Source organism: Zeus faber (genome assembly GCF_960531495.2).
Source record: "Zeus faber genome assembly, chromosome: 9".
Lineage (NCBI taxonomy): Eukaryota > Metazoa > Chordata > Actinopteri > Zeiformes > Zeidae > Zeus > Zeus faber.
Genome location: NC_137197.1, coordinates 2,124,065 through 2,139,064, shown reverse-complemented (window position 1 = coordinate 2,139,064; position 15,000 = coordinate 2,124,065). Strand labels below are relative to the sequence as shown.

The window sequence follows — 15,000 nt, the reverse complement described above, 5'->3', positions numbered from 1 at the left end:
GCTCCATGGGGCCCAAAGGAGGGAGAGGATTTAAAGGTAAAGACAGTGTCGTGTGCTCAAACTGTTCGAGTGATTAGTGAACTAACGCTGACACTCTCTGTCGTCTGAGAGACATGAACTGAACAGGTCCCTCTTCTGTCCAGGTGACAAGGGGGAGTACGGTCTGCTGGGGCCCCCTGGGGACCAAGGTCTCAAAGGAGATGACGGTGTCTGTCCAGACAGCTGCGAGGCGGTGCAGGGGCCCCCGGGACCCCCCGGTCTGCCTGGACCCGCGGGACCCAGGGGGCTGCTCGGACTCATGGGCCCTGCTGGGGCCAAGGGCCCCGGGGGGGACGCCGGCATTGCTGGAGCCACTGGAGCCCCTGGATCTAAAGGTCAGAAGGGAGAGGTGGGGCCGGACGGAGACTGCAGCTGTCAGGATGGAGCAGAAGGATCCCCAGGGGTGAAGGGAGAAAAGGGAGACTTTGGGGAAACAGGGCAGATGGGGCCCTCAGGGGACAAAGGACAGCAGGGTGGAAAGGGGGATCTGGGGGCCATAGGGATGACGGGCATGCCAGGCCCCTGTATGCCCATGGTCCAGTCCTCCTTTTCCGCAGGGCTGAGCACCAGCTTCCCCCTGCCCAACGCCCCCGTGGCCTTCTCCCAAATCCTCTCCAACCGACAGGGCCACTACGACCCCATGGGCATCTACACCGCCCCCGTCAACGGCACCTACGTCTTCAGCTACTCCCTCACCGTCTTCGAGCGCATCCTCAAGGTGGGGCTGTTCCACAACTTCCTGCCGGTGGTGAAGAACACGGAGCCGTCCGAGCTGGGCACCATGTCCCAGCAGGTGGTGCTGTGGCTGGCCAGGGGGGACGCTGTCTGGCTGCAGGTCAAGGATCAGACCACCAACGGCATGTTCGCCGGCGGCGAGACCAGCAGCATCTTCTCCGGCTTCCTGCTGCACCCAGACACCTGCGACATGCTCCAGCTGAGGGAACCCCTGTTCCCAATGGCCCTCTTCGGGGCCCAGTACCTCTGGGGCGACCCCGAGCCCACCGGCCCCCCGACAACCACAGCTTTCAACGCATAGACGCCTCGCTGATGAAGTCATTCCACCAAACGATCGATAGACATTGTTCCTGAGAACAACCTCGGAGCAAAGCACCAACAGATAACAAATAAATAAGCTATAGATCAGCCATCTTGTGTATTTAACCAGAAATAAAGTTGCTCCCAGTCGCAGCCATGTCCGTGCTGTTCCACATTCCTCTTGAGCGTCCCGTGAGTTTCACTTGTTTTTGGAACCAAAGGAAAATCACCATGTAGATCAGACCTTGGGTCGTTTGTTTTTCGACGGGACCTGTGTCCCCTATTGTTCCAATGTCTTTGTTTTTCATCTTGATCGATATCATTGATGAATCCGTTTATTTAGACTATTACAGAGAAAGGTTTCCTCTTCCTCTTCATCCAGAGAATGCGCTCCCTGCCACGCCCTGGGCGTCGGTGCGGGGATGTGATACTGTTGTCTGGGCGCGATCGTTCCAGCACATTGTTTCCGTGTGAAGGCTTTAGCGGGTGTTGTTTGTCTTCTTTGTGTGGAGCTTCCTCTCCTGTTTCTGCCAGCGAGCATCTGACCATCCCCTGACACCACCCTCCCTTCTCAAACCCACTGTCCTCCGACCGGGCGGGGCTGGGAGCGCCTCACGGTCTTCAACTGGGAACAAAGCTGCTCCCATTGGATCGCTGAGCCACATCACACGCCCATTCCCTCAAAGTGAATCTGATCTGGGTCCGTGCAGCTTTGTCAGAGGATTCCCGGTTGTTTGTTTGAGTTGGAAATTGTCTCCAATACAAGGAACAACTGGAGGACGATCCACGGCCCGGGGCCACGCCCAGTGTCCAGCAGCAGCAGAGGTTCAGGTTCCGGTCAGGTAGAGGTGCGTGGCAGGGAAACACCATCTGTCTGATGGTGTGTGTGTGTGTGTGTGTGTGCGTGCGCGTGTGTGCGTGTGTGTGTGTGTGTGTGTGTGTGTGTGTGTGTGTGTGTGTGTGTGTGTGTGTGTGTGTGTGTGTGTGTGCATGCGTGTGCGTGCGTGCGTGTGTGTGTGTGTGCGTGTGTGTGTGTGCGTGCATGCGTGTGCGTGCGTGCGTGCGTGCGTGCGTGCGTGCGTGCGTGCGTGTGTGTGTGTGTGTGTGTGCGTGCATGCGTGTGCGTGCGTGCGTGTGTGTGTGTGTGTGTGTGTGTACCAAGGTGGACAGTCGGTCCAGGTGTCTTCATGTTGGAGTCTAGATTGTTTGTCTGTAAGTTTGGAAAAATCAAACACAACCCTCTATCAGAGCATGTTGACATCGTCGCCTAGCAATAGGCGTGAAGCACCGCGTCACACTGTTTGTCGCCTACAACAGGCGTGAATCACGACAATGACTAGCAACTCTCTAGCAACAGGCACAAAGGACCACGTTACATATTCTGATGCCTAGCAAGAGGCGTGAAGTACAATGTGACACTGTTGGTCCCCTAGCAACAGGTGCAAAGCACCACGTGACAGTTTGTCACCTGGCAACAGGCGTGAAGCACCACATGACACTGTTTGTCCCCTAGCAACAGGCGGGAGGCACCATGTGACACTGTTTGTCGCCTAGCAACATGGGGAAGCACAATGGGACACTGTCTGTCCCCTAGCAATAGGCGCAAAGCACCACATTATATTGTCTGTCTCCTACGAACAGGCGTGAAACACAATGTGACACTGTTTGTCTCCGAGCAACGGGCACAAAGCACCATGTGACACGTTTGTCACCTAGCAACAGACATGAAGCACCACGTGAAAATGTTTGTCGCCTTGCAACCGGCAGCACTGTGGCCAACCTGGAATCCTCAGTTTACACTATGTCCTGCTCTCTCTCCCTCTCTTTCTAGAGTATTTAAATCTACGTTATTTGTACTTTCTAAAAAAGAGTATTAAAAACATTAAAAATATGAGTCTGTTTCGGGTTGAACTCATTCAGAAGATTTGATGAACTTTATTTTTTTCGTTAGAAAAATGTCTACTTTTTGGAGATGTAATTTCTTTACTTAGCAGCAAACATTTCTTCTAACTTTAATGTTTAATTCGTTTTTTGGGAGCCACATCAAACATATAAACCAAAAGCATATTTGAGATTTCATATTGTGAGAGAAATAATTCTAACAATAATATTGTTTTAATGAAATAACTGTTTTCTTTGAAAGGAAAGAGATTTTATTCTCTTCAACTTGAGGCCGGAATTCGAAGGCATCAGCCAATCAGATCCCTCCACGCTGCAGGGGGCAGGGCATCAGCTCTGCGATTGGCTGAGTCCGGCCTGTAGCGGCGACCTACTCTGACAGCTCATAGCAGCTTCATAACGCAGGCCTTCACCACTGAAGGGGTTCTGCCCATGAGCAAGGCGCACGCCGGCTCCATCACGAAAACCATGTGAACACGGAAGTATGATTGTAACATTTATCACGTGACCTCAGATTGTGAGGAATTTTAGGTCAAATCTTCTCATCAGTCATTTAAAAATTGGAGAACTCTGATACGATCACGTCCTGCTTCATCCTGAAGCAGAACCTTGGACAGAAGTGTTGATATTCAAGAGGAAGAATCTGCTGAAGAATGGGATAAAATATTCTTTATTAATGACATTAATAAAGAAAATTGACAATACGAAGCTGGAACACAGTTACGTCTCTAAATTATAACTATGAAACATAATAGAAATATCTACATTCATATGTTTCATCCATGTTGTTTGTGGTCAACACCACCGTCCTGGACCATGTGATGCTTCTCTACGACTGACAGTGCATCGCCATGGTAACAACAACAACAACAACAACATTCTAACCGTGCGGGTCGTGGACATAAAACAAGACGAGCCACGCCCCTGATTGGCTCCCAGCTGTGGGAGCGGCGGTCGATCCAAACGCCAGCGCCGCGGCGGGCGAGGGCGACCATCTTGGATACTAGGCCTCGGTGGGAGACTCGTCGTCGTCGCCGATGATGCCTTTCAGATAAACTCTCTTAAACTCCTCAAACACCATGTCGTCGGACTCACTGAGAGACAGACGGGAGGAGAGACAGAAGGAGAAAGAGAGACAGCAGTTTAATATCAGATAAAAACACAGAATATTTACAGACGTTTTAATAGAGTCCACATAACAGCAACATTTAAATAAAAAGTATAAAACCTTTTTATGAAGTACGACAAAAAAACAGCCTCACCTTTCCTTGGCTGACAGACAGACAGACAAGCAGACAGACAGACAGGCAGACAGACAGGGAAATAAAAGATTTGAATATGCTTCCATTGAATATTATCATCACCTACACCATGAATAAACTGAAAACTACTCCATTGAGCGCCACAGGGAATAGAACCCCCAACCCTGCAGTGTTAGTGCCTTGCTCTAGGGAATAGAACCCCCAACCCCGCAGTGCTAGTGCCTTGCTTTAGGGAATGGAACCGCAGCACTTTGTTGTTTACCTGGTGCAGGTTTCGGGTTCATGAGTCTGAATGGAACCTCCAGAGAAACTTCACTGAAACACATTGAGACCAACGCTGTGAATACTGCGCTCTGATTGGCTGCTGACTAAACTAGTATTATTACTATATTAAACAGTAATGATGGTATAATAACAGTAGAGTTACAGTACTATGTAGTATATTATATAGCAATAACAGTAGTATGTAGTATATTATATTGTTAACAGTAGTATGTAGTATATTATATAGCAATAACAGTAGTATGTAGTATATTATATTGTTAACAGTAGTATGTAGTATATTATATAGCAATAACAGTAGTATGTAGTATATTATATTGTTAACAGCAGTATGTAGTATAATATATAGCAATAACAGTAGTATTTAGTATATATATATAAGATGTCATTTCCATGTCTCACCTTGATCCCACCACTCTGTAGATGGAGGCAGCAGAGAAGAAACAGAAGTTGAATGAGTTCAGGTTTCACTGCAGGGTGCCTGCAGCTGGCTGCCTTGCTCATGGGCACTACAGCTCACTCAGCCGGAGCTAATGCATTTACGGGGAATCCAACCCGTTGACACTGAAGTTTCACCCTGCGTAACACCAGCAGCGACCACAAGGGGCGACCGGAAGCGGTAGGGGGTCAGGGCAGGGGGCGTGGTCAGCGCAGGGGAAGTGGTCGGAGCAGGGGGTGTGGTAGACCAGGGGGCGGGGTCAGCGCGTGGGAGCAGCGTTTCAGGAAACTTTTCAATTCTCATGTTTTTCTAAATCAGCAACGATCACTCATAGTCCTCATCAACCTCCACAGAAATCCTGTCAATGTCATTTGAGTGGAAAGAGGGCGTGGACAATCAATTACTGTTAACTCACCCGGTCGCCATCATCCTCACCACCACGCGGTAGGAGACCAGCATCCCCTGCACCTCCCTCAGCACCTCCTCCTTCACTCTGCAGGAACACAGACAACAGGGCGGAGCGTGTGTGCGGGTCAGATTATTACTCAAATAACTCCTGTTCGTCCCACCGGGGTGGAGCTGCGGGCGGAGCGGCCTACATGCTGGAGGACGCCAGGTTGGTGTCCTGGTGCTTAAGCCTCCCGTCCAGCGCCATGCCCCGCCGCTCCTTGTTGTGGTCCAGGACGGGGTGCAGGGTGTAGCTCTTCTTCAGGATGGTTCCAGAGGGGACAGCGTCTCTGGAGGACACAGGGCATCCAGACACTGTCAGGATACTCTCAATATCAAGACAGACAGACAGACAGACAGACAGACAGACAGACAGACAGAGTTACTTACAAAGTCTCCTCCTTGGCAACTGATTTGATGTACTTGTCATTAGAATAAAGTACCACATTGGTCACCTGTTCAACTGGACAGAAAGAAACAGGCAGTCAGACAGACAGACAGACAGACAGAAAGTTGAGCAAACAAACCTCACCTGAGACACTGATGTCCTTAATGTTTCTGCTGGAGGAGTTTGTGATCTCAACACTGGCTGTAACTGGTTCACCATGGTAATATGTCTACAGAGAGAGAGACAGACAGTCCGACCCCAGAGAGCGAGAGAGAGAGAGAGAGAGGCAGTTAGACCAGAGAGACAGGCACGTAAACCCCAGAGAAAGAGAGACAGGCAGATAGACCCCAGAGAGAGAGACAGGCAATTAGACAGCCATATGACGCTGTTCCACTCTCTTGTTGTGGAGGCTTCCCACAGGGCGGAGCACCTTCACCTTCAGCCCAGCCTCCTGGTGGTGGTTCATGCAGTGAGACAGGAAGGAGTCCAGTACCAAGGTGCGGCTCGGGGTCACATGCCTCCCTGGCCACGCCCCTCCAGGTCTCCATCGCTGTCTTCCACCCTGACTCCCACCGCTCTCGTTCAGCGGTGCCTACCTATTGGTGAGCGTCCCCGGCCCCCGGGGCCGCTTCAGAGTAGGACAGATTCCAAGGAGTTGCGAGCTCCACTCCCGGACCTGACTCCAGGAGCGGCCCCGGGTCTCTCCGGCCCCAACGATGTTCCCGTCCCCCGTCTTCTCAGACGTTGGTTGTCTCGGCCCCTCCCGTCCGCCAGGGGGGCCCCTGCCGCACCGCTCTCTGACCCTCTAGGTTCATTGGGGGATTCCAGAAGGGGATGTGCCTGTCTCACTGTGTGTCTATTGATCTGCCTGCCCGTCTGCCTGCCTGCCTGTCTCACCTCCTTCTGCAGGGTGACTTTCAGGTGCAGAGGCTTCTCAGACATGAGGAACTCGAAGGTGGTCTCGGCGCTGGGCTGGACGCCGCTGCTCTCTGGAGCAAACTGGATCTTACGGATGGACAGACGGACCGAGCTCCTGCAGGAGACACCAACACTGAACAGTGTGTGTGTGTGTGTGTGTGTGTGTGAGTGTGTGTGTTTGTGTGTGTGTGTGTGTGTGTGAGTGTGTGTGTTTGTGTGTGTACACACTGTTTGTCAATCCGTTCATCCTTGTTTTCGGCGCAGAAAGCCGTCACTTCAAACTCCACTGCACATTTCTGCCAAAACACATCAAGCGTCAGACAGACAGACAGACAGAGACAGACGGACAGACAGACAGACAGCCAGACAGGTACCTTCCCCACATCGGAGGGTCCAGGCTGCAGAGCCACAGAACATGGCAGGTTGTCTGGGAACTGGAGAGGAACAGACGGAGGTTAAACTTCACCTCCACCCATCCAAAACAATGAAGTCATCAATTATTGTTAAAATATTATTCAAGGATCCATGGAACACCTTGGAACGTTATTCAAGGATCCATGGAACACCTTGGATTACCTCCTGGCTTCACCTCCCTGGTACCGCTCGACCTCCACACTAATGCTAACACTAGCTGGTGGCGCCATGTGGTGGCGCTGCATAGAAACTACAATGGAAGACTTTAAGAATCCCAACGACTCATTCCACCATCAATGGAAACATGTATGGTACCTGTTCTACTCTACTTCTATTCTACTCTCCCTCTCTTCCACTCTCCTCTACGTCTGCTCAAGGCACCTGGAAGAAGAAGGGGAAGGCGTTGTTTCCCAGTTTTTCCAGCAGCTTGTGCTGCATCTTGTTGTGGATCAGCTTCTCCTTGTCCTGCTGCTCAGGGAAAACCTGCCGCGTCACCAGGAAGAGGTCCCTGCGGAAGGCCACGCCCAACACGTCCATGTCCTGCCGGCCATAGCGGAACGTGCACGACAGCATCACGTACACTGGAACGCACACACACACACACACACACACACACACACATACACACACAATTTGGAAGAATCAGTCATCAGTAGAATCTGTGAGGTCATTTTGAATAAACATTACTTTCCACAGTTTATTAAAGTTGTGACCTTTCTTTCCTTTCAACTGCACGGGGTCGATCAGCACAACTCCATCTGGGGGGACGAGATCAATCTGAGTGTAGCTGATATTTTGTGAAATCCCTGTTTTAACAGTAAATCAAATAAAAGTCCAGTTTCCTGCCTCGCTGCTCAGAGCTGAACTCACCAACTGGTTCCACAAAGTCGCAGTGATCCACAAAGTCCCTCTTGGCCATGTAGACGGCCACCTGCAGGCAACACAGCACAGCATGAGTCCAGAGCCACCTGGGGGGTGACCAGCCCAGGGCAGTTAGGGGCACTAAGGGGCAGGTAGGGGCAGGTAGGGCAGGTAGGGGCAGGCAGGGCAGGTAGGGCAGGTAGGGCAGTCTTGTCACTAAGTTTGTGCTGTAAGTGACCCTCCCTGTTTTACTGGATTAAACGTGTTGGAATGGTTCAGCGTTGACTTAATAAAACTATAATTGATTAAGTTTCATAAGATAAAATAGTTGAATTCTGCAGATGTTTAATAGAAATGAAACATACATATTAAACGTATTTACTTTATGAAACAAGGAATCATTACAAACACACACAAACACGTCTGATCCTCTCACTCACCGACTTGTCTCGAGAAACCTTCTTAAAGACAACATGTTTGGGACTCATGGTGACGGACTGCAAATAAAATCAAATAAAATCAAATAAAACCACTTCACTAACTGTAATATCAACGTCGGGGGAAACAGCTTCAAGTCTGACAATTTACAAGTGAGACATGAGACAGACAGGTACAGACAGACAGACACAGACCTGTATCGATGCTTCCTCAGTGTATTAGTGTCTCTGGAGCAGAATGGATCTGAGCGTCACAGGGATCCATTTATAATCTACTCTCACACACATACATACTCTCTCTCTCTCTCTCTCTCTCTCTCTAGTGTTTTCACTTGTCAGCTTTCCATCAGCGTGCAGATTATTACTCAACACACTCTAATCCTCACACACACAATCTCCAAAACAGACTCATGTCCTAAATACATATTGATCAAAACATTGATGTCCTGATTATTGAACTGATGTTGAATTGAATATTAAATTGAAGTAGAAAAGAACAGATAAGGGAGTGTACTCCACCTCTACTCCACCCGTACTCTCCCTCATCATCTTGTCTCCATGTTTTCTCTGCCTTCAATGGGAACTGATGAGACCCAGTCCTTCATGTACATCTTCATCCGTCCATTGACAACTTGCCAAATGAAAGACAATCAATTCCAAACTCCTCGTTTGATATCACATCCAAATGTATTAAAGTTGCATTACCACTAATGGACTCAATACACTATACAAGCTAAAGCAAAGGTTTAAGGCATATTCAGGACATTTCATCCTTTAGTCCAGTGAATGTGTGATGTCACTTCAGGATCCATTCTAGTGAGTTTTAACTTTAATTCATCACTAGTTCAGTGCGAGCAACAGGGAGTGTTTACCGGGCCGCGGCGTCCTGCGGAGCTTAGCGGCTTGTCGTCTCAGCAGTCTGAGTGCTGAGCTCAGCACAGATCATCTGAGGCGGTAAAGCTCCTCCTGCAGCAGAACCAGCATCAGCCGAACGGGAACCTGCTGAGCAGCAGAACAGGAAGCACCGCAGCGCCCGCAGCCTCCACCGTCTGCACCACCAACTATACTGGAGTATTATTCAATATTAAGTGTGGATCACATCTTCTGTGTAGCACTGAAGGTGGAGAATATTCTTTCATCAACGTTCATCCAACAGTTGTAGCTTGCAGCTGTGTTTTGTCGTAGATCTTCCTTCTTGTCTCAAAGATGAAGCTCCAAGTCGTCACATCAGGGTTCTGAGCGACTCCAAGAGGAGAACCGAGGAGCTGGTTCTGTCTCCTGCTTCTTTTAGAACCAATTATCAAATATGGGATTTATTTTTAAATGTTTTTTTTTGTAAAGGCAATGAACATAGAAAACAATTACAATTTAAAAAAAGAAAAACATTTAAAACACGTCAGTTTAGAATTTTAATGCGCCGTCAAATCCTAAATGTTTTTAAATGTCTCTTGCTGAAGGTTCAATGAACACAAGCGAAGTTTATTGTAAAAAAAGAACACGACATAGTGGAGTGGAGGCGGTTGCCATGGTAACAGAACAGACAATAACACACCAAGCAACCTCATCGGTTTATTTTATTTTTTATGTACACGACACCAACAGCTGCTCAGACACGAGACGGGTACAGCATCTGCAGGAGGACACACTGTTAGAGTACACCACAAATACTACTACAAACACAAGTAATACTAATAACAATACTACAAATAGCAGTTATTCTAATACTACTTCAACAAATACTACCAGTAATCCTAACAATACTACTACAAATACTAGCAGTAACCCTAATATAACTACTAGCAGTAACACCAATATAAATACTAGCAGTAAGACTAATATAAATACTAGCAGTAACACAAATATGAATACTAGCAGTAACACCAATATAAATACTAGCAGTAACACCAATATAAATACTAGCAGTAACACTAATATGAATACTAGCAGTAAAGCCGGGTGAGGGCGTACCACTCTGATCCTGTGTCCGATGGCCTTGGCCGGCAGGTTGCTGCTGAACTTGGCTCGCACCATGCCACTGTTCCCGTGAGCTCGCGTCACCTTCCCCCAGATGACGCGAGTCTTGTTGGGCTTCCCACCGGGAGTCACCGTGTTCCTGAGGAGGAGGAGGATGTCAAAGGTCAGACTTTCACACGTACCGAGCGACCCGAAGAGGCTTTTAAAACTCGTTCCGGCTCCATGACAACTGAACACTTTGACTTGAGTCAGAAACAGCCTGTTCTTTAATGTGCTGCTTACCACAAAGACACATTTTCTTTTACTAAAGTGTCATCTTATGAATAAAGACTAATTGTGTTACTTAATTACATCATGCAAGGAATTATTACATAGAATGATAAAAGTAGTACGTCCACAACAAGCACCACAAAGTGACTTGTTGATCAGGACTTTTGACAAAGCGCTGACGTGTGAAGCGCATCAGAAAACACACGTTTGCTGCACGTCAACACTTGTGACCCTCCAGCACCGTCACTACACTTGTTACTGTAGCAGTGTTGGGATGCCTCAAACAGCCCAAAATGCTGGATCAGTATTAGCGAGTACGAGGCCTGGGATTTTTTTATTTTAATTGTCAATCGACTACATTTTAATTGTCAATCGACTACATCGATTAACAATTTCATTGATAATTATTTTGTCCAGCAGGAAAAATTCGAGCATTGAAACCGTGTTGGTGCAGTTGACAGTGTTCTGGAACTGGAGTGGAGGGTGGAGGCCCCCGCCCTCTGCACTCAGCTGTCTAGTAACCACTTTTGATCAGATGTCACTTCCTCGCTCTGTGCAGATCTTGTAATTATAATACATTAATATTTATTTGTAGTATCTCATAAAGATTGATTTTGTTTGCTTCGCTTCTTGAATTGAAAATGAAAAACAAAGTGTTTTGTATTTCTCCTCCAGACAGCGATGCACCCTGTGCGGGCGGCGCCGGCTTTATTTTACATTTATTTATTTGTGTTTGTTTCCTAAATGTTCTTTAAACTGGGTTCAGCGACTGTTCCGTTCCAAAAACAACCTGTGTGGCCCCCGTTGCTATGACAGTATTTATAAAAACAGGATGTTTTACGGGAAGACTTTACTTGTAAATAATCACAGTGATATGTTGACTGTAACAACAGTTTTACTAAATTTAATCAACAGTTCAAACCGAAACAAGTCACCAAAGACACCAAACTGTCAAACATGAAGGTAAAGCAGAGCACTGCAGTCGCAGGAGAACCTAGATGCTGTTTAAAAGGTTCATCTTCTATTTATTCTAAAGGTCTCATTTGACTCAGTGGCTGCCATTTAACACTATTTTTAAAGAATTGTTTTTCACTCGTGGATTTGTTTATTCATCTTTTTCAGTTCTGTCAAACAAGATAAAACAAAGTTCTACAGCCTTCATTCTCTGAATCGGTTCATGTTCTACACGGTGTTATAATAATAATAATAATAATAATCCACTCATACAGGCTTAGCAGTAAGTAGCTGTGTAACACTCAGTATAGGATGTACCACAGCATCTCTAACAGCGAGTGTTTAATGGAAACACAACCTGAGTCAAAGACCCAGCTCTAACATGAAGATATTAAAGTGACATCCTGACTCAAAGCAGCAAATGAATACCCTTAACAGAGAGGAATGAATTAAATACCAATCATCCCAAACTGTCTGTATTGATTAATACCAGAACTGATCAGATCAATACATGCACCGTCTGAGGTTACCTTTCAGCGCTTCACAGCTTTGGACTCGCAGCTCAGACAGAACTTTGTCAAGATACTTCCTGGTGACAGATCCATTCCACCAATCAGAGGCAGCGGAGGTGCAGCTACTCCACCCGACAGAGTGACCAAACAAACACTGTTGCACACCAAACTCCTTCTCTCCACCCCACCCCCATCAGCCTGTCTGTCAGATTCATCTGGGAAAACACTTCCAGCTTCCTCAACTCCCTGTTTTGGCTTCTGCTCTTTGCCTGTGTTGCTACGACAACCTCAAAGTGGACGTTGGCACACGCTCACACTAGGTGAGTGAGCGTGTAAACAGACACTACATATAGGCCAAAATATGTAAAAGTAAGTGTTGCAGATGTCTGAATTCAACCCCTAGCCACTGAGTTGCAGGGAACAGAAGCCCTGACCACGTCAGAATCGGTGCCGTGCGCCACACACTCAAATAGAATGAACAGGTTCTCACTTCTTGGCCTTGTAGACGTATGCGCAGCGCTTCCCCAGGTAGAAGTCCACCTCATCCCGGGTGTAAACTCCCTCCACCTTCAGCAGAGCCGTGTGCTCGCGCTGATTTCTCAGGCCGCGCTTGTAGCCGGCAAAGATTGCCTTGCTCCACAGTCTGGGACAGAGATGACATTTCCACCACAAACTCAATGACAGTTTATACACAAGAAAATGTATCGCATCCAAAAATGTGCCTCGACTCAAAATTTAGACACTGTGTGTACAGTGAGAACAACTATTTGTAAAACCATCAAATATCCTCAGGACTGGACAGCGCAGCAAATGATTTCAACAAGGCATTAAAACGTGCCGGGTGCACCTCCACTCACCTTCCTGGCATTCTGAGTCTTCTCCAGGCGTAGAAACCTGCGAACCAGAGGAGAACACAGCGGGTCAAGTCACCTGGTTTTGGAGGATGTAGTTCGGAGTTTTATTCGGAACGAAATGAGACAGTTCAACTACTACAAACAGAACCGCCCCGGACCCGGACCCGGACCAGGACCAGCCTTGTATCGCCCACGTTTGCTCAGAGACAAGGACCTGGGACTCTGATGGTCGGTGCCTCGCGTTACGTCCAGGTGATCGTAACCGAGCAGATAGAACCGGAAGTTCAGTGACATTTTCGGTCAAAGCCGACGCGACGCGACGCGACGCGACGCGACACGTTCCGTGCCCCCAACGAGCGTCCCGGGCGCCTGGTGCTCGGGTGATGAACCCTTCGCGGCTCCGTTGAGAGGGACCCGCTCTACGTTCCGCCGCACCGCTAGTCACGTTGGCCGCCTCGCTGCTTCAACGACCACACGGTGACTGGGTGTACACGCGGCACCGGGAGCAGCGGCTTGGGGCCAGTGGACCGGGAAGAGTCGCTTTTAGAGCAACCGCTGAAAATAACAGCTCGGCGGTTTGGGACTCATAACCGGGAGCGGGCGGGCTGAGCTAGCAAGCGCCATCCGAGCTGGATCTCCGCCATCCGGGGCGACAGAAGCCCCGAAACCCGCCGAGCGCCCGGCGGAGGTGGCTTCTGTTTCATGTTGACATGTATGAATATGAAGGATGGATTCTGTGCGGGCGTATGTTCCGATTCTTTCACAGGGTTTTCACTCTCTTACCTGCACCGACAGTAAAGATGGAGGAAAAGGAACTCGCCAAGGCATGCTGGGAAATTATTGTTGACGTAGGTGGCCTGAGTGGCGCCTGATCATATATTACATCTGTAGCGATCAACTTTCAACAACTTACGTATTACAACGAATAAATGGTCTCTCTCTCTCTCTCTCCCTCTATATATATACATATACACATATATATGTTTTTTTTAATCTTATCAGTTAATTGTAAAAGTCGCGGAAAAATAGATTTCGCTGAGAAATGTTGCTTTTTTGATGCAGGCGGCCCGTAGCATTACCATGGTGACCGTTTTACAGCAATAGAAACAAGCTCAACGCTTAGCAACAAGGACATTTATTTATTATCTATGTATTTATTATGTATTTATTTATTATGTATTTATTTATTATATATGTATTTATTATGTATTTATTTATGATCTATGTATTTATTATGTATTTATTTATTATCTATGTATTTATCATCTATTTATTTATTATTTATGTATTTATTATTATGTATTTATTATCATGTATTTATTATCATGTATTTATTATCATGTATTTATTATTTATGTGTTCATTTATGGATCTATTTATGGGTTTATGTTGTGTTTATTTATGTATTTATTAATGTGTTTATTTGTATTTGACAAGTGTTGACAAACAAAGTGGAGCAAATCAGCAGCGAATGTGGCAGAACAGAAACATCATGTGGAAAAAATATTAAAATGTGAAAATAAACAAAAGAAGAATAAAGTAAAAATACATAAGATGGACGACATACGTCAGACATTAAACATTTGGCTTTTCTTATTGTTTATGAGATGAACATATTTACAGAGAACATTTAATTCACTTATAAAGGGAGAAGAGTGAATCAGGAATTGTAAAATGTTTGTTTATGAAATAATTGACAGTATAAAATAAAGAAATTGGCAACATATTGTAAGGGCTTGCAAGGTGTGTTTATACGTGTTGTTATTAACGCCTCGTGGATTCAAGGCTAAATCACGTCGAAAAGCTGAGAATTCAAATCACAACAAAATTCATCGTTTTTGGAAACCGGAAAATTCAATGAAAGCGGGAGGACAGCGCCACGCGGTGGTCTGAGGCGGTAGTGCAGCCCCTTCACCTGCAGCCTGCACGCGGCTCGTCGTCACCGTCAGCGTCGACGAAACGTCATCTACTCCGCTCTGTGTGGAACTAAAACGCGTCATTTATAATCAATGTCG

At 47.1% G+C, this 15,000-nt stretch overlaps 3 protein-coding genes across 3 annotated transcripts in view; 1 reads left to right on the top strand and 2 right to left on the bottom strand.

The window, feature by feature from the left end:
- Positions 1-1,075, top strand: part of LOC307235271 (uncharacterized protein) — a gene marked incomplete at both ends in the record, with an annotated part of 5,657 nt that extends 4,582 nt beyond the window's left edge. Inside the window, 2 exons of the mRNA XM_080007305.1 lie at positions 1-36; positions 144-1,075. The exon at positions 1-36 is cut by the window's left edge and continues 45 nt beyond it. Coding sequence (XP_079863431.1) covers positions 1-36; positions 144-1,075 — 968 coding nt within the window. The remainder of the gene's footprint in view (positions 37-143) is intronic.
- Positions 1,076-4,020: 2,945 nt separating this feature from the next.
- Positions 4,021-8,472, bottom strand: LOC307235045 (S-arrestin-like; the record flags this gene model as incomplete). Its single annotated transcript, XM_080007001.1, has 14 exons — positions 4,021-4,067; positions 4,486-4,550; positions 4,920-4,934; positions 5,372-5,449; positions 5,556-5,693; positions 5,794-5,866; positions 5,936-6,020; positions 6,689-6,824; positions 6,938-7,005; positions 7,084-7,143; positions 7,505-7,704; positions 7,837-7,881; positions 7,994-8,054; positions 8,425-8,472. 14 exons carry the CDS (start codon positions 8,470-8,472, stop codon positions 4,021-4,023), a joined length of 1,119 nt encoding a protein of 372 aa, XP_079863127.1.
- A 1,505-nt stretch (positions 8,473-9,977) lies between these two features.
- Positions 9,978-13,805, bottom strand: rpl35a (ribosomal protein L35a). Its single transcript, XM_080007012.1, has 5 exons — positions 13,769-13,805; positions 12,989-13,025; positions 12,622-12,774; positions 10,390-10,534; positions 9,978-10,051 (listed from the first exon to the last, which is right to left on the bottom strand). Exons 2-5 carry the CDS (start codon positions 12,997-12,999, stop codon positions 10,028-10,030), a joined length of 333 nt encoding a protein of 110 aa, XP_079863138.1. The 5' UTR covers positions 13,000-13,025; positions 13,769-13,805; the 3' UTR covers positions 9,978-10,027.
- Between the last annotated feature and the right edge of the window lie 1,195 nt (positions 13,806-15,000).